This window comes from Hirsutella rhossiliensis, assembly GCF_020360975.1.
Source record: "Hirsutella rhossiliensis strain HR02 chromosome Unknown scaffold00005, whole genome shotgun sequence".
In the NCBI taxonomy this organism is placed as follows: Eukaryota; Fungi; Ascomycota; class Sordariomycetes; order Hypocreales; family Ophiocordycipitaceae; genus Hirsutella; species Hirsutella rhossiliensis.
In genome coordinates this window covers 3,375,570-3,403,114 of record NW_025408671.1, presented here as the reverse complement: position 1 = coordinate 3,403,114, position 27,545 = coordinate 3,375,570, and the positions used below count along the sequence as shown (strand labels likewise).

At 60.0% G+C, this 27,545-nt stretch overlaps 8 protein-coding genes across 8 annotated transcripts; 5 read left to right on the top strand and 3 right to left on the bottom strand.

Moving 5' to 3' along the window:
• Positions 1–482: 482 nt before the first annotated feature.
• HRG_05749 (fungal specific transcription factor domain-containing protein) lies at positions 483–2,540 on the top strand (the record flags this gene model as incomplete). Its single annotated transcript, XM_044864220.1, has 3 exons — positions 483–579; positions 640–2,438; positions 2,484–2,540. 3 exons carry the CDS (start codon positions 483–485, stop codon positions 2,538–2,540), a joined length of 1,953 nt encoding a protein of 650 aa, XP_044720752.1.
• A 2,942-nt stretch (positions 2,541–5,482) lies between these two features.
• On the top strand, positions 5,483–6,739 carry HRG_05748 (uncharacterized protein; the record flags this gene model as incomplete). Its single annotated transcript, XM_044864219.1, has 1 exon — positions 5,483–6,739. The coding sequence occupies one exon, from the start codon at positions 5,483–5,485 to the stop codon at positions 6,737–6,739; it is 1,257 nt and encodes a 418-aa protein (XP_044720751.1).
• Positions 6,740–7,400: 661 nt separating this feature from the next.
• Positions 7,401–10,999, bottom strand: HRG_05747 (F-box domain-containing protein; the record flags this gene model as incomplete). Its single annotated transcript, XM_044864218.1, has 4 exons — positions 7,401–9,121; positions 9,194–9,536; positions 9,600–10,830; positions 10,899–10,999. The coding sequence occupies 4 exons, from the start codon at positions 10,997–10,999 to the stop codon at positions 7,401–7,403; spliced, it is 3,396 nt and encodes a 1,131-aa protein (XP_044720750.1).
• An 800-nt stretch (positions 11,000–11,799) lies between these two features.
• On the top strand, positions 11,800–12,111 carry HRG_05746 (uncharacterized protein; the record flags this gene model as incomplete). Its single annotated transcript, XM_044864217.1, has 1 exon — positions 11,800–12,111. One exon carries the CDS (start codon positions 11,800–11,802, stop codon positions 12,109–12,111), a length of 312 nt encoding a protein of 103 aa, XP_044720749.1.
• A 317-nt stretch (positions 12,112–12,428) lies between these two features.
• On the bottom strand, positions 12,429–15,589 carry HRG_05745 (uncharacterized protein; the record flags this gene model as incomplete). Its single annotated transcript, XM_044864216.1, has 4 exons — positions 12,429–13,327; positions 13,406–14,146; positions 14,300–14,831; positions 14,891–15,589. The coding sequence occupies 4 exons, from the start codon at positions 15,587–15,589 to the stop codon at positions 12,429–12,431; spliced, it is 2,871 nt and encodes a 956-aa protein (XP_044720748.1).
• Positions 15,590–18,246: 2,657 nt separating this feature from the next.
• Positions 18,247–18,771, top strand: HRG_05744 (uncharacterized protein; the record flags this gene model as incomplete). Its single annotated transcript, XM_044864215.1, has 1 exon — positions 18,247–18,771. The coding sequence occupies one exon, from the start codon at positions 18,247–18,249 to the stop codon at positions 18,769–18,771; it is 525 nt and encodes a 174-aa protein (XP_044720747.1).
• Positions 18,772–18,992: 221 nt separating this feature from the next.
• HRG_05743 (trafficking protein mon1 domain-containing protein) lies at positions 18,993–20,789 on the bottom strand (the record flags this gene model as incomplete). The annotated part of the gene is made up of 1 exon (XM_044864214.1): positions 18,993–20,789. The coding sequence occupies one exon, from the start codon at positions 20,787–20,789 to the stop codon at positions 18,993–18,995; it is 1,797 nt and encodes a 598-aa protein (XP_044720746.1).
• A 314-nt stretch (positions 20,790–21,103) lies between these two features.
• HRG_05742 (protein dopey) lies at positions 21,104–27,271 on the top strand (the record flags this gene model as incomplete). Its single annotated transcript, XM_044864213.1, has 12 exons — positions 21,104–21,110; positions 21,176–21,418; positions 21,472–21,599; positions 21,666–22,254; positions 22,309–22,570; positions 22,613–23,769; positions 23,824–23,867; positions 23,949–24,058; positions 24,112–24,356; positions 24,407–25,872; positions 25,925–26,955; positions 27,031–27,271. 12 exons carry the CDS (start codon positions 21,104–21,106, stop codon positions 27,269–27,271), a joined length of 5,523 nt encoding a protein of 1,840 aa, XP_044720745.1.
• Between the last annotated feature and the right edge of the window lie 274 nt (positions 27,272–27,545).

Below are 27,545 nucleotides of genomic sequence, written 5' to 3'. Positions count from 1 at the left end.
ACATCCAACCAAGTGGCTGGCCACGCATCGCCTTCGCGACAACGAGTGCAGCAGTTAGCGTTACTAATTTCAATAATTTCACCATTTGGCACGGCAAAGGCTCAATATCGGACCTTTATCGCCTGGCCTGGCCTGGACCCCGGCCCCCAGCCTCTCTTTCTCTCTCTATCGTCCCGTTTCTGGCCGGCTCCGGACTCACCGTGTTTCCGCTCTTGCTACCGCACGGTGCCACCCCCCTTACACCCACTTCTCTCACTCTCTCCGTCTCCTCTTCATCCTTGTACGCACGCCCCAGACAGAGCCAACGCCCCTCCCCCCCACTCCTCCCTCTTCCCGGGGCTACTTTGTACTCATCCACCCAGTCCAGCACGTACTCGGTACCTTGTGGTCCCCTGCTGCTGCAGGCATCGCAGATACAAATGCCATCCGCGCCCCTCGACGCCAACAGGAGCTCTTTGAGAGCACTCGGGAGCGCCGTCAACATGGCTGTCACGCAGTCTGCAAAGGCAAAGACAAAGGCCAGCAATGGCAATGGCGACGCAAAGTCAAAGTCGCAGATGCATCGCAGGTCGCGGACTGGTTCGTGGCCCCTTCACTTGCACTTACACGGCACAGAACTGACCTGGCGCGCCGTCCTAGGATGCTTCACATGTAGGCTGAGGAGGAAAAAGTGCGACGAGGGCTCGCCCATGTGCACTGCCTGCAGACATCTCGGCCTGCAGTGCGAGTACAAGCGGCCCATGTGGTGGAGCAATAACGATGCGCGCCGCCAGCACAAGGAGGACATCAAGAACATCATCAAGCGCAAGAAGCTCGCCGAAAAGTCGTCACACCCCGTCCAGACGTCTGTCAGTTCCCCCCCGGGCCTGTCTCACTCGCTGCCCACGTCGGCCACCTTCACGGATCCTCTGGACCGCACCAGGTCCGCCTCCATCGACTCGCACTTCTCGGCCGCCTTCAACTTCAACAGCCCGCCCGCTGGAGCCGAATACGGCGTCTACGGCCCGCCCTTGCACCCGGAATTCATGCTGGGCGCCTACTCGCCATACGAGGTCGATGTCAAGACGGAGCGCCAAATGTTCGTCAACGACGTGCCCACGCTGAGGGAATCCCACGTTGCCACCTTCAGCACGTACCAGACCCCCCCTCCGCCCGGCACCGTTCTGGGCCCCGGCCACCTCGAGGCCGGCTGGACAGAGCACGTTACCCACGAGCGCAGGGAGTCGCTGCCCGAGGAGGCCCTCAACCCCAAGTTCTTCGACTTTGCCCATGGCCCCCCCTGCAGCAGTTCCAGACAGGTGCGTATCGAGCTCGAGGACAACGACCAGCGCCTGCTCGACCACTTTGTCCAGTTTGTCCTGCCCACCATCTTTCCCATCCTAGAGTCCAACCAGCACGGCTCCGTCGCCTCCGACCTGATCCTCCCGGCCTTGCAGTCCAACAGCGTCTACCTCCACTGCTGCCTCAGCATCGCCGCCCAGCATATTAAGACGCAGGCCAAGGCCCCCTCCGAGGAGATTGATCAAGACATTATGCGCCACCGCTACGCGACAATCTACTCGCTTTGCGAGGCGCTTAAGCGCGACGAGGACCACCAGCAGATCCTCGAGGCGACCCTCGGCCTCATCTTCTTCCAGTGCGTCGTCGGCCGCTTCGATGACGATCTCCTCGACATCGCCTGGCACCAGCACTTCCAGGCGGCCATCAATCTCGTCCAGAAGCTGGACCTGCCGCGCCTCGTGTCCGCCCCGGCCGGCCAGGTGGCACAGGCCCCCTTCAACATGACGCTGACGGGCTGGATCGACATTCTCGGCGCCACGATGCAGGGCACCTCGCCCACGTTTGCCCACACCTACCGGGAAAAGCATCTCTCGCAGGCCAACCACCAGCTGGGTCTGCGGGAGCTCATGGGCTGCGAGGACCGCGTCATGTACCTCATCTCGGAAGTCGCCTGCCTTGAGTCGCTCAAGATGGACGGCATGGACGACCTCACGCTGTGCCAGCACGTTTCGGCCCTCGGGGAGCAGATTAGCCTAACCGAGGTCAACGAGACGGGCCCCAAGTCGGCCTACAACGCCAACGGAAGCCTCTCGCCCAAGCAGCTGTCCAAAAACATCACGGCCGCCTTCCGCCTTGCCGCGCGCATCTACCTGTGCAGTCTGGTGCCCGGCTTCAGCCCTAGCCAGCCCTCTCCCATGGGCCTGATGGAGAAGCTGACAAACGTTCTGCAACACATTCCTTCGGGGCCCGAGGGTTTCGACCGCAGCCTCGTCTGGGTCTACCTCATTGGGGGATCCATCAGCCTACCTGGCAGCAGCTTCCGGAACCTGTTTGAGGGCCGCGTCACCCGGCTCGGCGACCAAGCCAGCTGCGGCTCGTTTGGACGCATGCTGACCCTTCTCCGCGAGGTGTGGCTACAAAATGACAAGCTCGCGCAGGTGGCCACACCGCGGTCCTCGGCGTCGGACGCGGGGATGCCGCAGTACATCCACTGGCGGGACATTATGAGGATGAAGGGCTGGGACTTTCTCCTGATATGACGAACCCTGACGTTGTCTTCGGTCCATTTTCTACTTCTTTCTCTCTTCCCTCCTTCCAACAGCCGGCCTGTTGAAGGATATTCCGAGGCCGAGCAATCCGCTTCACCTCCCTACCCCTCTCGGCTTCTCTCTGAGGCGAGGGTTGAAGCGGGAGCCAGAGGTGCGAATTTCAGCATTCGAATATTTTTATTCTATTCCCTTTTATTTTTCATTCTAGTTTCATTACTTCCCCCTCATGGCACGAATCTGTCATGGCATGCACATCCCACTGGGATGGGATGTATTAGAGGATGCCGCAAGGCACCACCGGAGTCACGTGGCTCACGATGAACAGCGGCACATGGAAATGCCTTTGCAGACACTTGGGAGACTTTTTGGAGTCTTGAGGTACGGGGGCTGAGGATGACGGCGGTCGGGAGATGACGATGATGGTGGACGATGATTACGATGGCGGGAGTGGATGGTGCGACTTGGCTGGGATTACGAATGATGCCCCTTGCTTTTCTTTTTCTTTCTCCCCTTTCCACCACCTGCTTGCGTCACCTTGTCGGAGTCGGTGGTTTCTCTGCCTATCGCTACGATGGCAATTCACACACACGCACACAAACGAGACGTGTATCAGGCGGACATTGGAATCAAAGGCGCAGAGGAGCTAGTTCTTGGATTGAGGGCAGGGGTGGCCGGATCTGGGGTCTCTGAGGACCTTGTGGTTGATGATGATGGCAACGAGCGGGGAGGGAGGGAGCCCGTCGACAAACGGGCGGGATGTGTTTGTAGAGCAACGGATGACTGGATATACCCCCACCCCCCCCTTAATTCTCAACATTGTTTTTTTATTATTTGCTTCTGGGCGTGCCTCGTCGTCCCCGGCGGTGGCCAAGGTGGCTGGACGCTTCGAGATGTGAAGGCGGCGATGAAAGGCCGGTAGACGGAGCTGCTGGCCACTAAAGCTTGTAGAGGCCGGGGTTGCGGCCCATGGATCGACGCCTCTGCGAAAACTGGGTCGGATCGGCATCTGGTAGTGTAAAATATGGGGGTGCATGGGATGGGGGGCGTGGGGGGATGTGCGTGGAGCAAAGCGCACTGTGCCGATTGCGGAGGCCTTTAACGGCTACTGTAGGGGAGTACAATATTAATTACACACAGAGCTAAGGTAAGTACGTAAAGCAGAGCATATTCCTTGGCTGGAGCTTCCACGTGTTTACAGAGCAGGGCATGGAGAAAGCGGCCATGGACGACGGGGGCGGAGAGATCAGCCCGTCACTGCTTTGGTCTCGTGAGCAGACCTTATCCCAAGGGGCTTCAGCCAGGGTCTACGAAGGTGACGAATGATTTTGCCACAATGCTGTCTCGACCTTGGACATGATTATCATGACTGCGGCGGTGCGGTGCGGCTCCAAGCCAACCACGGAGCGCGAATGGTGGCGGCTCGTGACGTTTGACAGTAGCCTACCACTATGTACGGACGGAGGGACGGCAGTGCAGATTCGCAGGGGTCGGGGGAGTGGGTGGGTTGTTGAATCGTGCTGGTGCGTGCGTGCGTGCATGTCGATTGCTGCCTACCTAGACCCCGGCCGCCTCTGTTGGACTCTGCATGCACAGCAAGTGCGTGTCCCGGGCGGGCAGGGCTCGGCAGGATTGATTGCTCTCGGTGTGTTTGTGTCTGTTTGTGGCGGAGGGGGAGGAGGCCTCTTGTTGGCGTACTATGGCCGGTCTCTGCTGCAGCTGCACTGAGGGAGGTGCACTGAACTGCACTCAACGGCACTGAACTGCGCTGAACTGCACTGCCCGTCTTCATTGGCGGGCGACTTTGCACGGGTCTGGGCTCCAATGCGCCACTGCCGAATGATGCGCCGACAACGCCCACGGCCTGAGTGGGGGATTCGACAGCTGCCAAAAGAAATAATCAAAGCCTGTCAACAATGCTCATTTAGTTTGTTTTATCCCTCATTGTCCCGTCGCCAGTCGTTCCCGCGTGCCAGGATCTTGGGAGATGCCTCCAGAGAGGCTCCAGTGCGTGCTAGCAGGGGAAGGAGATTACCTCATCACTCGGCTGTATCCGCACAGTAATTAATAATTAGCTCCTTCCTTTGCTAGGCGCCGCTGGCGCTCCTTTGTCGGCCAATCAAAGCCCTTCCTGTCCCTCGGCGCGTCTATTTCTGCGACAAACGGCCCAAACCTCAACGTCGTTCCTCTTATCTCCTACACAAAGCCAGTCTCGGCGGCGACGCGCGCGCCTCCTCTCCCTCTGCCGCAAACGGCTCCTTCTGCGTCTGTCACTGCCACCTCTGATGCGTCTCGTCTCCGCCGCCGCCTATGCCTGTCGAGTGACACGACACTGCGCCCTTGCTTGTCCCGCAAGAGCGAGACGGGGCTCGTTGGGCGCCTGCGGCTTCGTCGGCAACGCCTCGGTGCACAAAGCGTCTAGGGAAATTTGTCCACGCCTTCGTTTCGCCACCAGCCGCCTGTTCGTGTGGCCAAGCGCCCGGCAATCGAAAACAATGCTACCATGGCTGACAGTCCTTTACGTCCCGGGTACGCGCCTGATTGCCAATATGCTTGCTGCCTTTTGCGCCGCTTGTCCTCGTCTTGCGCCTCTTTGACATTTTTCTCCGTCTTTGTGCCCACTCTCTACCGTCCCTTTGCCCACCTCGTGAGATGCTCTCTTCGACGCCCTGTCCCATTGTTCGTTTGTGACCCAAAGTCGTTTGTGGTCTAAAGAATCCTTTTGCTCTACGTTTGAACGACTCTTTGCCGGACCACATTGGTGACATTCAATCCTCTCCCCATCGCCTGCTTGGCCAGACCTCTCTCTCTCTCTCCCCCCCTCCGTCATCCATTTGCCTTGCTATTCTCACAACTTCCACCACGCCTCGTGCCACCACTTACATCCCATCTCTCATCGACAAGACTCACTCCCCGTTCCCAGTGCTCTGGAAGCCATGGAACGGCATCCGGTGCCTCTCCGGCTCCTGCTTCTCCGGCTCCTGCTATCCTCGGCCGTCGTCTCCTCTTCGCCCGCCGCCACGCCCGCCGCCCCGAGACTCTTCGCTCGAGCCGACACCTGCGCTGCAAAGGGCCTCGATTCCTGCTCCAACGACCTCCCGGACAACTTCTGCTGTCCCAAGGGCAGCTCGTGCATCTCTCTCGCCGCCGGCACCACCGCCCTATGCTGTCCCAACGACAAGTCATGCGACACAATCGAGCCCATCACCTGCTACATCCAGGCTCAGGACCCCGCCACTGACTTGAAGGCCCCGGTCAAGACGACCGTCTTTGACGTCGCCCTGCAAAAGTGCGGCGCCAGCGGCTATTGCTGCCCCTTTGGCTATTCCTGTTCAGACGGCGGCGCCAGGTGCTCCAAGAACAAGGATCAGTCCAAGTCCCCCAAGAGCGAGCAGCCCAGCGCCAGCTCGACGACTGCCGCTGAGCCAAGCGCAACGAGTACCACGGCCGACTCGCCTTCGTCTGCCGCTGCCGCCTCTACCACACCCAGCGAGGTCTCCGACCCGAGTCCCGTCCCCGGGCCAAACAAGGGCCCCCTCATCGGCGGCATCATCGGGGGCGTCGCTGGCTTCATTTTTCTCCTCATCGTCATCATCCTTTGCGTCCGCCGCAGCCGTCGGGCCGCGTCCGACCAAGATTCGATTCAGGACGGAAGCACCGGGGGCGGATCGGGACCCTACGGCCACGTCATCTCCGCGCCCGTCCTCCACCCGGGCTCCTACCGCAGCGATTTCCTGCGCGGGAATCCCGCCTCCCCGGAGCCGCCAGCCACGCCGGTCGTCGCCCCGTATTCTCCTACCAATACGCACCTCAGGCCGGCGCCGCGCATCTCCATCCCCAACCCCTTTGACTCGCCCAACCCCTCGCCCTACTCGCCCGTCGGGTCGCGCGCGTCCGTCACGTCGGTCGAGGAGCTGACGGCCCGGACTGGCCACGTCGTCGGGTCCCGCCTCGCGCCTATCCGCGACATGAAGCCCACCGAAGCGCGGTACTCGCGCCGCATGTCGACGCACGACGTCGGGCGCAAGCCCAGCTTCGAGGACATCAATGTCTTTGCCGACCCGGAAACGGTGCGCCCCAGCAACAACGACCACCGCATCACCACCATGTCGGACATGATGGAGGAGGTCGGCCTCGGCGACGTGCACCGCGGCCGGCGTCCGTACGTGCCGGGGACCACGCCGAGGATATAAGCATTCTCTCAAGGCAGCCTTCTTTGCGAGTGGCCTCAATATGTTGATGCCCTTGCTGGGCCCGTACCACTACGGTCATTTGAATGGGCTTGTGGCTTGTCTGTCACTTGAGTCTTGCGACAGGCGCGGGGCCAGCAACGCCTAAGAGCGGCAGCCTTTGACGATGCTCAGTGCCTTTGGGTCCCCTTCCCTCCCCTTCGTTGTTTCTTTTCTTTGTCTATTCATGCTAGAGGCGGCATTCCGTGGACCGGAGCCGACGGCGGCGTTTTTTCTTAACTGGGCTGCATCACATCTTGTCTTTTAATTTTTCCGTGGGACGTTTTGTGCCGAATTCGTTCTGCAGCGGCCCATTGCAACGTACATTTTCGCGATTTTGGGGATCCGACAGGGAATCATGATACCTAGCTTAGTACAGGATACACGGTCTGCTTATTTACTTGCTTGGTTGATGTAAGATATGCTAAATCTGCCAGTTTAGTCCCCGAGTCGTCATCGTCATAAGTCTGCCTCCCCCATGAACCTAGTAGTACCGTGGCAGAACAAAGGTCTCAAGTTCCCCACACACCCAACGAAAAGGGGCAGGGCAGGCGGATTTATCATGAGATTATCCTCCGCCTCCCCGAACACGTAACCCGACCACTCCTCCTCTTTCTCAGCCCCCTCACATGACGGCGCACTTCTTCTCCTTGGACGCCGACGGAGTGGACACGTCGGTCCACCCAGCACTGCTCGACGCCTCGTCCCTGCCGCCGCCGCCCTTCTTCTTGCCGCCCTTGTGCTTGCCCTTCCAGCCCCGCTTCCGGGCGTCGATCATGTTCTGGGCCGCGCTGCGCTCCGCCCTGCTGGGCCGCCGGTGGACCGGCGTGGTGGGGCTCCGGCTCGCCGCCGGTCCCGCCCGGAGCCACACCGGCAGGCCGCTGAGCCGCCGTTGTCGCCGCTGGGGCGAGATGCCTCGCCGGTGTGCCCGGGCGCCCTGCGTCGACGGCTGCTCCAGGCTCTCCAGGACCAGGTTGGAGTGGTTCAGGTGGGTGGGACGGGGATGCCGTGGGACAGGCGCCAGTATTTGGGGCTCGTCTCGCCGCTCCCGTGTGCGTGAGGCGGGGGGGTCCAGTGCGCCGGCGATGCCCTTCGGGGTGCTGATGATCAAGGGGCGATCGAACTCGGGTATCTGCACGTCCTGATTGCCTCTCCAGCCCCGATGCTCCCCATCATCCTGCCACGGCCCCCTGGCGGAACTTTCGACGCAGGCAAAATCCGACTGCGATCGGACACCACCTGAAAGGCGGCGAGGATTGCCCAAGCTGGACCTGCGATTTAAGCTCGCCAATTGCTCGAGGCTAGGCGGAGGAGGAAGAATCGCTAGGTCGTTGCTCGCAAGGCCGGATGACGGAGCCGTCGAGGGGGTATGGCCCGTCACCGCCTGTGCCGATACTGCTACTACATCTTCCGGCGTTGTCGGCAGCGGCCAAGTCTGGGCGTTGGACGGCCGCCTGGGCGACGGCTCCGTGGCGCTCGCTGGCATCGAGTGGGAAAGAGAGACATGATGTACGTTGACCAGCGATATCGGCACACGGCCCTGGTCAGAATTGCTGCCAGTCGTTGGCCATGTCGAGGACGCAGCAGGTCGTGCAAATGCCGGTGGCGCATCAGCCGACGAGGACGCCAAAGACTCTGACGGCGCGCCCGCGGAGCCCGGCGGCTGATGGCTCTCACATATGTATGCGGAGAGGCGAGGGCTGTCCGGGGGAGAGACGTCGTAAATGTCGTCGAAGTCCATGTGCTCTGAGTGAATAGAGGGGCTTGATGTTGGCCGCGGGGGATCCTCGTTCCGATACCCACTCGAGGTGGTAGAAGCGCTCGCCAGTCGGGGATGAGACCGGCGGCGTTGACCACGACTAGACTCCGCCTCGGCGCCTTGGCCGGCCGGCGAGAACGACGCAGGAAGGCGACCATCGTGCAACGGAAAAGGGGGCAGCGGCGGCATGAACGGCCCCGTTGGTGGTGGCACCGAAGGCCCGCGCAAAAAGGCCGGCAGATCGCCAGGATCCTCCTTCTGGTACGGCGGAGGAGGGGGAACCCAGTTGTCGGCGTCGCTCTCGTGCGGATGCTCTGCCCGCCCGTCGGCGCGGCGATACTCGATGGGGCGGCCATCGGCCGTTCGCGGGTTCAGCCTTCGGTTGGCGGCGGCGGCCGTGGCAGCGCGGCGTAGGGTGGTCCCGGAGCGAGGACTGGCGTGCTCGTACGGTATGTCCAACGCCTCGAGTTCGTCCATGGACACTTCGTCGCTACTGTCAGCTGAACCAGCTGAGGTCTGGAGGCGACGGATCGCCGGGTTCTTCCCCATGATCCTGGGGACTAAAGGGTCGTCGCCGATGTCGCCGGCTGGATTTAGAGAAGGTATCGGCGGCTCGAGGGTTGCGGTTGTCGCGGCATGCCGCAGTGTAGCTTTGGGGCCTCCTTGCCGCTGTGCGACTGTCCTCCGCCGTACAATTGCCACCTCAGCCGCAATGTCGCGAGTTTCCTCCTCGAGCACCTCGGCCTCGTCGGCGCCGACCTCGATGACCACCTCGCTCTCCTCTCCGTCGACGAGACTGTAGTCAAAGTCAACGAGGGCGATGCGACCACCGTCCACAAAATCGATGTCCTCCTCTTCGGTGGCGAGCCGCGGGCCCGAGACTCCCCGGGCGGTGACGAGGAGTCGCTCCCTAGACGTCGAGCCAGCGAAGCCCGTAACCCACTTGACGTTGCTCACGCCAGCGAGCTCCGCGATTTTACATCCAGTCACAAAATTGTTTCTCTGTTTGTCGCAAATCAGCTGCCACTGCGGGACCCTTTCATTGTCGCCGTCCTGGGCCCTGGCTGACGAGGCATGACGGGAGAGGCCGGCTTGAAGACCGCCGTGTCGCCCAATCGCCGAAGGATCCGGTGGGCTATCGTGGGTCGCCGCGGTCTCGGGAATAGCTTCTAGATCCCCGGGAACTCCGTAGATCCAGACCTCGTTGCCCCGGAATCCTGCCGCGACCAGCTCTCCGTGGGGGGCCGAGGCCGGGAGGGTGCAGGGCAAGAGTTTGGAGGGCGAGTTCGGTTTGGGAAGCGGCCCGGTAAAGTAAGTAGTGCCATTGCGCAAATCGTCGAGGCGAACAGCACGAAAGGTCTCGAAGCTGCGGTCGTAGGTAAAAGTCCACTCCAGCTCTCCGTGGTCCCCGTCCCGCGGTAGCAGTATGGCGTGGCTGCAGTCTCGGCTGGTATTGGGGAAGAGGATGGACGTGGTCCACATTGCGGCGAGGTTACTGTCGGCGGGCTGGCTGCCGGGGTCGTAGTAGGGCGCGGTGAGGACGACGGTGCTCGGGGAGGAGGAATCTGTCGTGGTGCCGAGTATCTGGGTGCCGTCTGGGGAAAAAGCCAAGGCATCGACGGCATCGCACTTGACGGCCCTCCTGTCGGTTGGGAGAGCGCCGGGATCGAGGGAGGAGACTTGGATGCCCCCTTCGTAGGCGGCGGCAAGGACTGAGCCGCAGGAGGAGAGGGCGATGGTGCGAGGGCAGTTGTCGAGGATCAAAGATCGCTTGCGCTTCGGGGGCGAGCTCTGCAAGTCGTAGAGGTCGACCTGCACCTCGGTGGAGAGGACAGCGAGGAGGGTGGCGTCGTCGGTGACGCAAGCCGAGACGGGGCGGCGCAGAATCTTGAGCTGTCTCTTGACCTGCAAGTCGTCGCCACGGACATCGATGACGTATATCCTCGACGAGTTGTAGGCAAGGAGGTGGTGACCGCTGAGGGAGGCGCCGAACCGCATGCCCTCGCCGCCGGGGCAGGAGGAGGAGCTGATTGAATTGGAGACGAGCTTGACTATCGTTTTCCTGGGCCGCAGATACGAGTCGAAGAGGCTGCGCTTGACCTCGCGAGCGAACAGGCGTCGCAGGCGGGACAATTGCTCATGGTCGGGAGGGATGCGGCCTGCATGGCTCGAGAGGTACGATGGGCAATGGGCCAGGTGATGGAGATAGAGGTGCGATCTTTGGGAGACGGCGCGCCACTTGGAATTGAGGACGACGAGGGAGGCGAAGCCGTTGGGATCCGTGGCCAGAAGAATCCTATCGCCGTCTGTTAGCCGGGGGCCTTGAGGAGTAACGAGAAGAGGGGGGGGGCCGGGCGGCATTACTGTTCGATGATCTCGTCGGGCAGCCGGGCAAAGGGACCGGAGGTCAGATGAGTCGACGCTGTCTTGTGACGCGTAGAGCCACGAGAGATGTCGGCTTCCATGGCGAGCTTTCACCTCGAGGAGCCGGCCAACGACGTTGATGCCATGTCAGAGAAAGGTGGAAAAGGGTGATGAAACGGATTGAGCGTCGTTCAACCGCAAGCAGGTGTTGGCTAAAGGGCGGCTCGAAAGTTTTGCGCAAAGCAAGCAGGGGGGGCCTTGTGCTTTTTTTTCTCCTCCCAACCGTGGAGGGAGGACTTGCTGCTGAAGAGGGGCCGTACGAACGGTGGCTGTAGAGGCGGAGCCCGTTTGGTGGAGCGGCGGGTGAGCGTCTGAGCAGCCCCATGTGACGTAGGGAAAGAGGGGCGGGCGAGCAACTCTCAAGAATTTTGCCCTCTCCCTCTCTCTCCCCCCCTCTCTCTTTTTTTCTCTCTCCATCTCTACCACAATTGTACGGCATCTCTGCGTGCCATCCTTGAACCCCTTCCAAAACTGCAAAACTGCTCTGGGGCTCTCAATTCGGCCCGGTGCTCCCCCTAAAGCCACTGTACAGTGTAATACAGGGCCTCGCTACTTCGTATTCTGTACAGTACCTGCAAGTGCTTCATCAGCTGCCTGCCTGCCTCGGCTGCGCTGATTCACATTCACATTCCCTCAGTCTTCCCACCCAGGCCTATTTTTAGATTTTGATCTGCCGTCTACAGTGGGTACAGGTACTGGGTACCTACATTCCAACGATCCTGGGTCCACCAACGTGGAAGTGACCCCCTCGGAGTACGTACAGTATTTGCATTCCCATCACTGGCCCAGCATCAACACCGGCCAAGCCAACGTGCTTCACAGACACCCGCCCTCACTCACCATGATAGCCATTCCTCCCCGTCTCGGAGAGGCCCCGAACGAGGCTGAGCACAAGCCCGACGCACGAGCAGAGCTGACATCAACATGCCGCGTGGCCGTCATCCCATCGCCGCTCGCGCTCCCTGACCTCGACACGCCACCTGTCCTGCACTGCACCTCGCATGTCCGGCCCCGGTCGGCCCTCCGAACATCGCCCGCCATCGTCAGCCGACGTCCCGGCCACTTCCACTGGTTGCCACCGCCGCAGCCTCCTCTCTCCCGACAGCTAACCAGGCCATCTCGACGTGCGCCTGTCTCGACAATTGACTCTTGATTAACTTTCCATAAGGTCCTAGAAACGCTCGGCTTCCCGCCCAACCATCCTCGTCATCTCCCACTTCCTCCCCTCTTTCATCTCGTACAAAGAGCTACTATCGATGCTTGCTCATAACCCTGGCCTTGCCGGCAGCTAAGTACACGCCAGATAATGCTCCTATGGAACCCCTTTGCCTCCTCGAGTCCAAGACCATGAAACCCAACCTGTGCGGCCAGTCCAACTTCATGTTCAAAATAAGCCACCGACTGCAGTCCCAACCAGCTTCAGCAAATCCAGGCATCAAAGCGGTCCTTGCCCAAGGGGCCCTCTTCCAATCAGTCGCTCAGCCGTGACGATCGATCCAAAGTTCTCCTCACGTATGAGCGCACAGCTTGCTTCGCATCGCTAGCCCATCTCCTCATCCGTCCCCCCATCCTCTCGGACCGCGTCGAAATGGCTCGTCCCTTGGACTGGCCGCTCGCCTCAGCCTCTGGCCCGTGATTGGCAGTAAGGCCCTTGCTGTCGACCGCCGGCGCGCTTTCGGCTTCCTTGCATGTCTCAGCTGCAAGTCCCCCGGTGATGCGGAGCCTAAACATGGACAGCTTCTGTCGCAGTCCTCGGTGCTCTGCAGCAGAGTGCGCATCCGAGGTAAAGCTGTGCATCTCGCTCAGCGTCGCCTTGTTCGTCGAGGTGCTTGGTCGACGAGGCCCATCCGCCTTTTCGGGAGACGGCGGATAGGGTATGTTGAATTGATCCGACAGCTGAGGCGAAGGCTCCGGCTCATCCACATTTTCTTCCCGTGACGCCCAGGCGCCGTCGCTCGCCGCCGACCTTGGCCTCTGTTGCATCTCATCCCGGGCAAAGGTCTGATCGGCACCTGCGTCCCTTTGCGAGCGCACAGCCAAGTCTGCCAACGAATTGCACTGTTTCAGACGGTTCGTCCGAAGAGCCTTGCTACCGATGCCAGATCGCGTCCGACCGAGCTGAGTGCGCGATAGCTTGAGCTTCAGCCTTGGTTTGGCTCCTTGGTTTGCCTTTTGCTGCAAACCGTCTGGCCGCTCCCTTTCGGAGCTCCTGAAATGGCTGCCTACGCCGGAAATCCCGCTCGGCGAAGGGGCTATTCCCTCCAAAATCTTGCGCTTCGGGGGGCTCGCCTCCTGAGCCCCGTCCACATTGGGAGGGGAAGACAATGAAGCTTTTTCCGAAAGGCTGCCTCCCTCGCGACACGCCTCCTCTGTCAAACAAAGCCCCTTTGGAGCACAAGGCGCGGGAGGCTCCGCAACTCCCGGCAAATCCAAGGGGCCGTACGCACCGGCTGCTTCACTCGGCAGTGGCGGCAAAGCCTTCATCAGCTGGGGGATACTGTTCTTGACCCTCAGCTGACGAACAGGCGAGATCGGCTCCGGCGAGAGTATAGTCACTTCCTCCTTTGGCGGGGATAGTTTTTGTCGATTCTTCTCCGAGTCGTTCAGACCGACCGTATTGATCCGCAGCGCCGCGGCATTCCGGCGATGCCGTCTTTTCTGTGCGTTGCTCTCGGCGGCAACCACGTTGAACAAGTGGAGTGATGGCCGTCGACCGAGTCGCTTCGGATAGCCATAATCTTCAACTTCTTCCTCGTCTTCCAGTGGCAAGGGGCAATGCTCGTCACTGATCGTCACATCCTCTCCGCTCCGGGGCAACGATGCCTTCGTCAAGCGGTCGAAAGACGAGAAGAGAGAGGCAAACTCCGACAGTGCGGGATCAAGTGTGCACCGCAGCTTGATCAAACTGGACTGCGAGGCACGTTTGTCCTGCAGTGACTCCGAGAGATCTGGCGCGGCCCCTGGGGACTTGGAAAGACGCCAGGCATCTCGTATGGACGAAGGCCTCTCCAGGTCCGGCGTGTCGTCGACCTTTGACGGAGTGGCGTAAACATGCAACTTGGTCACGCGCGGCTCACTGAGCGATGGCGAGGATTGCGAATTCCCCTGCTTGGACACAAGCATAGCCAGACCAGACTCATTCGCATTCTCGCCATGGGCCGGATGCTCGTCGGGGCTCGGATGCTCGACTGCGCCATTCAAGACGTCGTCAATGCTGCGAGCGGACTGCTCGCCACTGTGTCGACGATTTGCTTCTGAGAGGGCTCTTTCAATCGACATTGGCAAGTCTTTGGGCGACTCAGCAGACATCTTCACACTGGTCAGACGGAACAAGCACATACCTTGCTGCTCGTCCTGCGAAGTCAGGGCGCCATCTGTGTCTATGCTGGGTGAGACGGCGTCTAGGTGGACCTGTGTGTCATCTCGCAACACCATGGGCCGACTGTTGCCTCCAGCCCTCTGAGGGATGGGGCAGATGGGAACCTGGGGCTCCGTCTTTGGGAGTAGCGGGGCCGGCTTTTCAAATTCTTCACTATAGTCGTAGTAGAAAGAGCCTCCAGGGCGAAGAGCAGGGACGGCGCTGCTGGCCGTCATGGGTCTCTGGTACATTTCGACAATGGACGTCAAGCTGGCCGAACGCACACTCTGATCGGTGGAGCTGCCCTGGTTGCGCTCATACGGCCTCGACATCCCAGAGAGGGATGAACTCGGCGTCCGAGCAGGGCCGGGACCCGGACCGAAGTGACACGGCCCGGGGGAAGCCCTCGAGGGCAACGAAGCCGTGGACCTGTTGGCGTCGGCACGCAGGGAAAGAGGCGGCGGGCGTCTAGCACCATGTGCGAATGTTGGCTTGTAGGACCCATGGATGGTTCTCTGCAAAGCGGTAAGCCCTCGTCCTTGGCCACAGCGGATCGAGCCCCTTTGATGCCTACCTGAGAAACCCGATCAAGCTCAACCATTCTGCTGTAGTCGATGCCTCCATTCTCGGCAAGGGCTGGCGACGCAGGACGGACGCCAAGACGCTTCAAGCGAGTTGGGTAAGGGAATGGGGAGCGAGGACGCTGCAAGCTGCCGCCGCCGCCGCTGCTCGAATGGCTCTGAAGTGTGCCCGAGGACTTTTGAGAAGGAATCTGCCGGGAGCTGCATGTGGTCAAAGAGTAGGACCGGTGGCCGTCATCGAGCGTGGGAGAAGCGGATCTCAGCCAGTATTGCTGGTTGTCCGATCCGTATAGAGAGATGATCTCCGAGGTGGTGTCCCGGTAGGAGCGAAGAAGCACTTGTTCCTCCTGACCGTGTTTGTTGTCTTGCGACTTGGCATGCTGCGAGGGGAGGAGACGGGCATCCGAGGGATATGGCCGTGGCGGATGGGGTTGACGATAGGCCGAAGAGGAGGGGCCGGCCTTGATGGAGAAGATTCCGATATCTCCCGTCTCGGTGGTCGTCTTGAGCATGCTCTCCAAGGGCCCAGGAGAGCGGAGCAGCGTCGCGTTTTCGTTGACACTGCGCAGCGGTCGTCGTCGAGAAGGAGGGCGGGTCGTCGAGCTGGCCGTGGTGTGACGGCCGTGGGCTTTGTACGAGTGGTGGAGGGAGCTGTGGCTGGCCGATCTCTGCCGAGTTTGGGCGATATCCATGTTGGGCTGGATTTCCCCCCCTTTGCTACTTGATGGATGAAGATGAGAGGCAAGGGAAGGGAGCTTTAAAATGGAAGAAAAGTAATACGGAGAGGGCTCGAAGAGCAAAACCACAAGACAAAGAAGAAGACGGGCAGGGAATGGACAAGGCCAAGACGATGACGGCGGCGCCTGGATCGAAGTGCTGGAGACCAGCTGGAGAGCGAGATGTCACGGCCACCAGTTGCTGGGAGGCATCCCGGGGACACTGATGGCTGGATGAGGGAGATGGGCGGTGGCCAGGCCCGACGGCATCGGAGGCGAGCCATGACTGCCGCTCGATGAGCTGCGAGGGAAACAGCGACGAGGGTGGCGGACGGGTAGCGATGCGTTGCGGATGCCCTCGAGCGAGGAGTGGAAACGGCGAGCAAGGCTATGCGCAACGCCTTCCTCCACGGGCACGGCACGTGAGTAGAGGCGACGGCGCGGGCTCCAACATGCTGGCTTCTAGAAGCTCGTCTCGAGTTGCTGCACTCGGCTAGCGGGCCAGAGTGTCAGAGGGCGAGGGTGGAAGCGAGCAAGAGAGGAGCGAGTGGGGGAGGGGAGGAGAAGAAGCGAACTTGCTGGCGGTCAGGAGTAGAATGGCTAGGCAGGCAGGCACTGACAGCGACCAAGGCTGGCTGGCAGGTGCCTGTTGGCGAGAGACCCCTTGGGCGGCAGTGGCGGCTGTCATTGCCCCTCCCAATCTTGGCCGAGGTGCTGAACGAAGCCGATTGGGAGCTGTTGACTGTGCCTTTGGTCTTGCTTGCCCGGCCGTCAACGTGCAAGGCCGAGGGTCATCGCTTCATGTATAGGCTGGTTACGGCAGCCTTGCACCTGGGCGGTTCCACTAGAGCGGGTGCTGCCGAGTTCGTGCACGGACACGGGTATGCTTGAAGCAACCCACCTTCTCGGTCGAAGATGGGGCCATTCAAAGCTACGGGTTGCTGCTATTGGCGGTATGGGATCGAAAGTCTTGCTCAGCGGCTGACTTGATATTTTGGCAGAGCATGGTTCTCCCGTGGCATTCTGGACCGCGGTCGGTGAGCGATTGTGGACGTGTGGTCGTTGTCAGCTCTCGAGACACAAAGATGTCGTGAATGGCCTCGTGTGCAAGAATGCAAGCCTGCGTCCTGTCATCCTTGACGGCCTGCTGCTCTCCATGGTTGAAGTCTCGGTGCAAGGTTTGAGCCAACAGAAAGCATCCAATCGCCTGGGAAACATACGAGAGTAACAGCGCGTCGTTGAACCTATCGGCCTTGCAACTCAGTCGTCTCGTCAGCCAGGTATGCAGGCGTGGAGCATGTATCGTGTGCGCTCGCATATAATTTTTTGCCTTGCTGTGCGTCATCCGCTGTCTTTTGCCTTCACCTCGACATATACGGAGTATATGCACAGTAATACAGACGTGTTCGATTGAGATGGGCCCCTGCATCTGCCCGGTTGAGGCATTCCGGAGATGGATGGGTGTGGCAAACCCCAGGCTGTGCCTCTGTCGCCATTCGTAGCACCATGCATGGGGAGGAGACGCAACAGGTCGCCTGCAGACGTGCAGTGACACGCTGGCGGCCCCGGAGTCCTGTGACCCTCGCCCCGTCTTTTGACCCCGGGCTCTCGAGTTCTCATGTGTCCGTACTGTGCACGGTATCTTGAGCAAACCCCGAGTGCATGCTGCAAAAGCTTGACCAAGGGCGCAGTGGGTACCTACCTACCTACCTCACCTTAAGGTACCTAGGTACGTACCTCTGTACAAAGTGCCTAGGTACCTAGGTAGGTATACATACCTGCCTAGCAATGCACGCATGCATTACAATGTGTTTATGGTAGGTACTGTATCTAGGTAGGTACTTATACATACAACATGGCAAGGGACAATGAATGGGCCCCGGCCAGAGCCAACTTTAAAAGCATGCAGACTGCGAGAAAAAGACTCCATGGCAATCTCCGACCTTTGTACAGACGTCCCGGGCCCAATAATGGAGTGAAGAATGAGCTGCAAGTGGATAAAAGGCTGCTGCCCGGCGACTGGCGTGGCTTGGCCTTGGCATGCATGTGCCCGGGCCCGCCTTTTCTGTCCCCGCAAAATCCACTTCCTGCGAAGAATCCGGAAAGAAATGCACTAGTCAGGGGCTGCCGTGGGTCGATTCAAGGGTCCTGCCAGCCTCTGCATCCCGCCCGCCCAATGTCCGGTGACGAGGGGACAAAAAATTCAACGAATTTTCAGAGACTGATGACTGCCTCGGGTGCTGTATGAGAATATTTAAATTTTCTGCACCTTTCCCCCCTTGCACAATTTATTTCCTTTGCATCCTTTGTCCCTCCTTGTGTAATTGATCCTGCGCCTCTTTCTTCCTTCTTTTTCTCTTAAACTTTCCTGCTCCCCCTCCCCTCCCCCTACACCCGTCGTTTCTAATCAAAGCCTCCCGTCTTCTTCTCACTCCAACTCCTTCTCCTCCCTCCTGCCTCTCTGTCCTCCTCGGCTTCTCTTCTCGGCTCTCGTCCACCTCTCGCCGCGCACCAAGGTACCATCCACTGGCCGAGAACCCCGCCGCGACCTGCCTCTAGATATATAGGCGTCATCGACCTCAAAACTCCCAGCGGCGCCGCGCGCCTCAGAACAATCAGCTTTGCCCGCCGCCATGGCGTCCCGGAAACCGGATTTCCGCCTCTCCATTCCCGCCAGAGAGCAGCCAGATGCCGACACCCACCGTCCCTCCGTGTCGAGTCCTCGCAGCCCTCGCTTCCACGAAGATTTCGATGCCCCCTTCTCAGAGGCCATCATGAACGCCTCGAGGACGACCCTCGCCACCGACTTCAGTGACAGCTACCCCTCGTCGAATAGTCGCCATAGCCACGACGCCGACCACAAGCGCCAAGGCCCTGCCACCAACAGCACGCCGCCCAAGGCCCGCCTCCAGTCGCCATCCCCGCACCAGCTGCGCCGGGATACCTTGCCTCCGTCCGAGCCCGCCAAGGCATCCAGCGTCAACGACAGGATCCGCGACTGGGCCAGGAAATCATTCCCCTTCACACGCAAGGGCCCCGAGCAACCAGATGAAACGGACTCGCCCCGCCATCAGCGTCGTCAATCCAAAGCCCCCAGTACCCGCCCGGCCTCGGCGTCACAAAAGGCCGATGCCGGCACTGCACCAAGCCCTGACTAGGGTCGGCGGCCTGTCGTTGCGGCCAAGGAGGACGAGTCAACTCATTAGCACACGGCCCAATGACTGGCACCTGTGGCCTGGCTCATTAATGATTGCAATGCCCGTACTGACTTGTGCCTCGCCATTGGATATCGGCGTTGAGCAAAGTCACACATGTACTTATGCCACCGGCCAGCGTGCCTGAACCTAATCATAATACCCAAAACAAGTGGCTCCTGCACTCAGAATACACCGCCTCCGATGATGAAGAGTCGTTGTTCCTCCTTCTTGGCCCACTGGATAATCTTATTTGCGCCCTGTGACATCGACTCTCTCGACAGGTTGGGTCCGCCCACGCAGTAAAACTCGAAGACGGGCGTGACCCAGGCCAGCGACGTCGCCTCTTCGCTGGCGCAGTGCATCACCTTGAGATGCGCGTGCTTGGCGTGAGCCGATGCGTGGAGCTCGTGATACAGCGTCATCAGTCTCCGCCGTTTCACCACGCCGACAAACCAAGGCTGCAGCGAGGCCATGCAGAACTGCACATTTGCTCGCGACTTATACAAGAAATGGCTGATCTGGCTCCCCGGTGCGACTTGGGACACGCTGGGGCGGCCCGCCCGCGCTGCCTTCCTGATGCTGGCCAGGCTGCCGTTCTTTGCAAGCTGCTGTGCGACGTCGTCACGCATCTGCTTGAGGCCGTAGAAGCTCTCTCGATCGGCGCTGATGAGGACCATGGCAATTTCCGTCTCGGCCGATTGGCCCTGGCTGGCGGCCGGCGCACGGGCTTGTTCCCCCGACACTCCCTCGAAGAAGCTGACGTACATGTACAGGTAGCCTTGGTTGTTGAAGGCGGGGAGGCAGATGGGTATCCAGTTCTCGCCGCCGCCGCCCTTGATGCCGTCCGACTCGAACAGCATGTTGAAGATGAGCTGTAGGTCACTGGGGTGCAGCGAGTGGCGTCGCGGGCGTATGACGCTGACGAGTTTGCCTCCGGCCACAATCAGCCCGTAGAGAAGCTTGCTGGCCCGCAGCTTCAGAAACGTGTTGTTGATCGTGTGCCTCTCCGACTTGGGGAGCTTCAAACACTCCAAGGATCGCAGCAGCGCCGAGGCCGAGCCCATGGTGAAGTTGTCCGCCAAAGAGGAAAGTAGCGATTCGGTTCCTTGCAGCGGTTTGCGGAGGTCGGTGGATGGCCGGTTAATGAATATGTTTCGCAGCGTCGGCAGAGTCAGCGTCGACAAGATCTGCATGTAGAGGGCCTCGAGCTGTGCCCGTAGTTGCGAGTCGCTCTCTCCGAGCTTACTTATGGCTATAAAGTAGAGTGGCCCTTGGGTCGACACGATGAACCGCGTGTCTCCGGCAGTGAAGCCCTGCAGCGGGCTCTTGGAGCCCTCGTAAAACGATATTATGGTTTGCACGACTCCTATGGAAGAGTTGATGAGGCTGAGATCCCCATGCCGGCTCCACACGGGCTTCCCCGCAGACGAAAGGATCATGTAATGCTTCAACTTGGACTTCCACATGGCCAGGCGGTCGTCGTCATCGAATTGCTCGTCAACTTCGTCTGGCAAGGGCTCAAACTCTTGCGGAAACTCGGCGAGGCGGTCCTGAAGCCCCGTCCGGTCCCTCTCAAACGGCTGGACCGAGGCCGACTGCGACCGGAGCAGGGTCCAGGCGGGGCTCTTCCGATTGAAGTTTCCAGCGAGGAGACTGGCAAGGTCTCCGGCCGGGCGCATGGTCGGCGCGAAACTCGTGACGCTGACGGCATCGTCACCGCCCTCGCCCCCGGAGACGCTCGCCTTCAAGCTGGGGGAGCCGTTGCCGCTGCCAATGGGCGTGGAAACGGACCTCGGCCCCGCGACTGAAAAGGTGCCGCGGGAGCCATCAGGGAACGAGAGCGTCTGGATATCCACAGGGCTGATGGCCGTCGTGGCCTGTGCCAGTAGAGCCCTCGAGTCTGCCGAAGCCGCCGTGGTCGTTCGGGGGGGCAACGGAGGCGGATGCTCGTCGCCCGCCGATCCAGTCTCCTGTCCCATGGTCAATGTGAGGGTCGCATTTCAGCTCGACCTGCCAGGCCTGGGGGAGAACGGAGCGGGTCTCGCGGACGGCCTCATCGCATGGGCCAATGCGGCCGCTCGCAGCAGGATAGCGAAAGGGCACTCGAGGGGCTTTTGTCTCGTCGAAAGGGAGGCTCTGGGCCGTGGAAGAAGTAGCTTATGACGTTGACGTTTATTAGCAGCCCTTTGTCAGGAGAGGGCCTAGGTCAGTTTTAGCGGCGCTGTGCCTAGGGGCCACGGCCAATCACAAGCGTCAACGGGCAGCCCCACGATCCCCTGCACGAGGGCCAGCCATGCAGGGTACGTACTTGTTGAGAGCCTCGTCTGAAACGTAGCCTTATCGTCTTCCCAGACCTCGACTCCAGCGCAGAAAGCATCGTCGTTTCCTGACGGCCAGCCGCCCTCCGCCGCGTGCGTCCCCGTCGTCTTCCTTGCGCTATGCGATTCCGCTCCAGAACACAACCTCCTGCGCCCTCAGGCCCACGTATGGTCCGCGACTTCTGTCGCCATGTCGCCTGAGCCGGGACCCGGCGTCCGCCCAGCGTCACCAGAAAGCTCGGGACGCGACTCGCCCATCCCCCGACGGTGGAGGAATCAGCTTGGTCAAGGTGCGCGCGTCTCTGAAGCTGCATGGCCTGTTATTTCTAATCGTCATCGATAGAAGAGCAGCCGACCAGGGACAAGGCATATCGCAAGTATGCTGCCGCCGTTGAGAAGACACTGTCGCTCTTCGAGACGGCGTTGGAGGAGTGGGCCGACTACATATCATTCCTCAACAAGCTGCTCAAGGTCAGCATTTCTGCGCCCACCACCCTGTGCGCTCAACTACGCGGCGTGCTGACTGCCTTCTGCCAGGTCCTGCAAGCCCGGCCGACCTCCATCACCGCGATACCGTCGAAAGCGACCGTCGCCAAACGTCTATCTCAATGCCTAAACCCCGCCCTGCCCTCGGGCGTTCACCAAAAGGCTCTCGAAGTCTACAACTACGTCTTTACCACCATTGGCGCAGATGGTCTTTCTCGGGATCTTCCCCTATACCTCCCAGGCCTCGCCTCGACTCTCTCCTTCGCCTCGCTCTCTGTTCGATCGCCTTTTCTCCACCTCTTAGAGACACATTTTCTCGAAATCGATTCGCGCTCCCTGCGACCGGCAATGAAGTCTGTCATCCTTGCGCTACTTCCGGGCCTGGAAGATGAGACGAGTGAGGACTTTGACCGAACGTTGACCCTCGTCACGCGCTTCAAGAAGGCTATTAGGCCCCATGACAGCGAGCAGCTCACCGAGAACCACTCATCCGGCGATGCTTTCTTTTGGCAGTGCTTCTTCCTGGCATCCATCACCGGACAGAGCCGTCGCTCGGGGGCGTTGGCATATTTGGTGCGCTACCTGCCAATCCTCGGACCTGTTCCACCAACCGCCAATTCCGATGCCGCGACACTTGCTAGTGACGCCGACGACAACTCCAAAATTGCCATCATTGTGACCTCTCCCGAGCCAGGCCTCCTGGTGCGCTGCTTTGCCAGCGGCTTGGCCGATGACCAGCTGTTAATCCAACGCGGCTTTCTCGACCTTCTAGTGACACATTTGCCCCTGAACTCGAGTGTACTGCAGTCTCTGGTGAAACCTACCGATCTCGAGTTTCTCCTCAAGTGTGCTGCTGGTGTCGTCACGAGGCGAGACATGAGCTTGAACCGCCGGCTGTGGGCATGGCTGCTTGGCCCAGAGCCAGTCGGCGGCGAAGGGGACCATGCCGGCGACACGTCGGCATCCGCCGATCAACAACAGGCATTTCTCTCATCTAGGACAACGTACTTTGAGGAGTTTGGAATGCAACCCCTGACAAAATCTCTACTCGACATGATCAAGGGGGCTTCCACCGGAAATGCCGCAGAGCGAGCTCGGCCGTATAGGATCTGCCTTTCTCTTATGGACAGATGGGAGATTGGGGGCTTGGTCGTTCCGCAGGTCTTCCTTCCAATAGTGCAGAGCGTGCGGAGTTTTCAAAGCCAGAGTCCTGCCAAAGCCGAATTCACAGAGGTATTGCGGAGTGCCAGCGTCTTCTTTGACGGCATCGAGAGCGGCCTCATCTATAGCGAGCTCGTCAGACTACTGGCACAAGCTCTTGGCCCCCAAAACACCGCCATGGCCGATCGAAGGGACAAGGTTTCACTTGTCAGCTTCATCATCGCAAACTTCAACGTCCGTGAGGAAGAGATGGTGACGATCCACGCTCCTCTCACCTGCCTAGGCACCCTGTCGATGCTGGAAGAACTCGGGGCTCGCAGGGCAAAGAGTGACCTGATGGACACGGAGACTACCAAGCTGTCCGAACAAGCTCTGAATGTGGTCACCTCCCTGTTGGAGCTGGTGCCGGATCGCGCATTTCCAGTCACCCAAGCAGTCTCGGCTGGCACGGCGGTCCGGCCAAGGGCGACCTCGTCCGTCTCCAACACCGACATTCTCAAGAAAATTGAGACTTTCTATGTCCAGGAGCAGGGAAATATCGATTCCATCCCCCCACCATTCGACCCCATTGAATCTGGAGAGCTGCTGCTGCACAAGGCCGTCCGATACATCTGCGACCCCGCTGATGACTCGAGACCGAGCGAGGACTTGGGCGTTCGAGTTCGCATCTTCATACATCTCCTGTTGAAAACACCAACAAGCTACAAGTTCAATGTCGGCAAAATGATGTCGCACTTGAACAAGAAGCTGCGAACGGATTCTCTGTTGCCGTTCTCCTACTTCTCATCTGTTCTACAGCTTGCCACGCATCTTTACTCCTCGGAAAGGATAAGCGAGACGCAACTGTCTGAGCTAGTAGCTCCTCTTGTTCGCCATGCATGGTCCTATCTGTCCGCGTCCGACCCCAAATATCATGTGGAAGCTGTTCGTTGCTTGTGGCAGTTGCAAACCGCTCTGACGTCTTGGGATCGCGAGATTGAGGCCGCTCTGTCCGGCATTCTGGTTGATTGCCAGTCAAACAGCCCACCCTCCGGTTTTGCTGAAGCAGGGCGCACATTCGGCGTTTTGTGGTCGCACACGCTTCAAGACTCGGCCTCGGACCGTCGGGGCCCAAAAACGCCAACCCAAGAGTATCGATCTCCACCCAGGCTCGCTGGGATGGATCATTACCAGGTCATGTTGGCTCGACCTGTTTTCCTCATCCTGGACGCATTGCTCGATGAACGAACGCAGTCGTGCATGGTCGTCAAATCCTGGCTTAATAGCATGCTTGGGATAGACAGGTAAGTGGAGAGACTTTAGGTTCCTTCTTGAGCTACGCGCTGATGCTCCGCAGGCTCTTTCTTCTTTTTGTATCCAAGCTCTCCGAGATGCCTCTACTTTCGGCCGTCCGAAACAAGGGTTATGGAGAACTAAAGATGGACGTTAAGTCGGTCCAGCTTGGCGAGGATGACGATCTAGACTTATGTCTGTACTACTTACGAACCCTCCACCGAGTTCTCGGCTGCACTGGCGAGGTCTCTAGAGTTGTCCTCGCCTCCAAGTATCTCTACTTTAGTGGTGGACAGGTGCAAATCCGTGGTTCGTCCCCCGGGTGTCGCTGAGCTGACGTGCCACTGACGCCGGCTTAGGAAGCGCCGAGGAGGGCGACATGACCTTTCAAGACTACTTCGTCCGGGTGTGCGTGGAATGCATCACAGGAGAGGTGGCGCCGGCTGCCAGCGGGGAACTGATCGAACGAGCCTCGCAACTCCGCCGATACGCGTTGACCATCCTCCACCAGTTCCTGTCGAGCCGACATGCTGTTCCGGTAACCCATCTCCAGCTCGACGGCATCCTTTACGAGAGGCTTGCCAAGTCCGTCTCCATGCCTGATCCATACGTTCAAGTACTCCTGCTTGATGTCATTTACGATTCTCTGAGGCTTCAGGAGATGACGCAGGCGGAGCGACCGACCTCTTCCATTTCCGAGAGAGTCGCCTCGGGCACCGAACGTCAACGGGCCGGTAGGCCTTCGACTTCGATCAGCGATTCTTCACCCGGCAGCCCGCTCATGCCTCCTCAGCTCCTCAAATGTCTGCAAGCCGGCCTCAGTTCTGGCAGCAGCCACTGGGTGCTTGACAACTGGATATCTTTTCTAGGAGACTGCTTGCCGTTCTTTGCGCACTCCATCTTCCAGGCTTTGATACCTCTCGTCGAGACGCTCTGCCGGCAGATCGACACTACCTTGTTCAATCTACGGGCCACGTTCCAGATGAAGTCTCATCAAGAGCGCGGTGGCGGGGGCGCACCCGAATCAACCCTCTTTTACTTGCTGAATGGCCTGGAGCGGATCCTCGCCTTGGCCCACGACCAGCTCCTGACGGAAGAAGCCCGGGCGCGGGTGATGAAAGGACCCGAGCAGCCCCAGTCTCTATTCGGGAGCATGGTGTCAGGCGTGTTCCAATCCGACAGCGCGCAATCGCGAAGCGCCACGGCCAACGATCGGTTGACGGTCCACCTCGCATTCCAGGATACCATGCGAACATGTTACAAGATCTGGTCATGGGGCCAGGGGGACGAAGCCAAGAAGCAGGATCCCGTCTCGTGGGCGTCTTTTAACTACACCTCGTTACGGATGAGGAACCGGGCCCGGCGGCTGCTTGAGCACCTCTTCACTGCGGAGACGCTGGAGTGTCTGGAAACAGTAATCGACATCTGGCACTCATCCGATAATGCCATTGAGCGCGCACACGTCTTTAATTTCCTGTCGGCACTGGACGCATGCAGGCCGAAGCACTGCGTTCCGGCCCTCTTCAACGCCATCTACAGCCGGACAAATCCCAGCGCCTTGGACCCATCGCGCAAGTCAACCTTGACCATCTCGCTGCAGGACTCTGATCTCGTGGTCTTCCTCGTCGAATACGCCCGCTCTCTCGAAGACGATGCCATGGACGAGATCTGGCAAGACTGCATGGCGTTCCTCAAAGACTTGCTGGGCAACCCGTTCCCCCACAGGCAGACATTGCCGAGCTTGCTCGAGTTTGCGGCTATTCTGGGCAAGAAGGTGGACAATACGAATTTTGGCGAGCAGCGGAGGATGCGTCGGGAGCTAGGGGTTCGTTGACACGCTCGGCTACTCGCGTCACGTTTGTGCTGACCATGGACAGGATCTTTTTCTTCGGCTTCTCGCTGCGCTCTTCACCACCCGCCCCATGACATTTGCGGAGTCAAATGGCTCGACAGAGAGGCTCGGCAAAGACAGCACAGGCCGTCGAGGCACATTGAGTCTCTCCAGCGACGGGTCAGACGATGTTGTTTCTGTCTTGGCATCGATTGTCCCCAATCTACCTATCATCCTGCTGGAGACCGACCGTGTACTCTCCGCGGCTGCCACACTATCCACACATGTCATTGGACCGGCCTTGCGTTCCAGGGCCTTCCCCGACACAGTCTCTCCAAACATCATGCGGTTGCTGCACGAGCTGTCGCGGCTACAGAACAACCAGAAGACGTGGAGGAAGGACGTTGGCGAGGCGTTCAACGACGGCAGGTTTTTCGGGACGAGGCTGGAGCTGGTCCTGGATGACTGGCTCCCGCTGCTTCGGCAGTGGGTTCTTTCGGACAAGGAGAAGATGGCGGAGATTGTGGGCCGAATCAGCGCGCCTACCACGGCCGGGATTGTCTTTGGCGTTGGTGCTACATCTGCGAGGCTCGAGGCAGATCGCAAGACGCAGCTCAACTTGCGGCGGATCGCAACCCTCGTGCTTGCCTCTGCGGATGACGCCTTTGTCACGGACCTGCAGGTGATTTTTGACAAGCTGGTGGAGCTGCTGGCGGCCACGTCGACGTCGTCGCCGTCGTCAACCACGAGGGCGGACGTCTTCCTTGTCGTGCGGGCGTTGGTGCTCAAGACGAGCCCCGTCCACCTGGCCATGCTGTGGCCCGTGGTCAACGCCGAGATGCATGCGGCCATTTCGTCGGTGGTTGCGCCCGAGCACAGCACCGCGGCGGACACGTACGCCAACGCGGCCATCCTGCAGGCGTGCAAGCTGCTCGACGTGCTCATCTGCGTCGCGCCCGACGACTTCCAGCTGCACGAGTGGCTCTTCATCACCGACACCATCGACGCCGTCTACCGCTCGTCGACATACCAGCCCGTGGCCCTCGTCGACGAGCTGTCCGAGGAGATTGGCAGCGCGTCGGCGGCGGCGGCGCACGCGGCGTCGCAGGCAGACTCGGTCGCGCATGTGGCGGCCACGGGCACCGGGCACAGACGCCCGCTTCTGCTGGGCTCCCGGGCCGGCGGCGGCGGCGACGACGACAGGGACGGGGTCGGGGCCGCCCTCGAGCGCAGGGACGAGCTGGTGGCCAAGGTGCTGCGGCCATTCTTCGGGCAGCTCAGCATCTTTGCGTTTGAGTCGACGTATGCCATGGGCGCGCTTGACCGGGAGGCCTGCGTCCGGGCGCTGCTCGGGGACGTCTTTGACGAGCGCACCATGGTCAGGGCTCTGTAGGGAGAGCTGCTGCGGAGATGCATGTAGGTGCCTGGACGGGGGGCAGGGGGGGTGCTAAACAAGCGTTGGCGATGCTTGACGGGGCGTGGCCTGGAGTTCCCATGTATGCAGGCGTGTTGGCAGATAGAGTCGGAGCGGCACAGGGGAGAGGGCCAAGCGAGGCGGGTGGCCCGTCGATTCAAGGCCGTCTTGATCATTTTCCTTCATGGGTCTCTGAATGTAAATTTGAGGCAGAGGACCAAAAGATCAAGGCAGATGTGTTCACTTATATCCA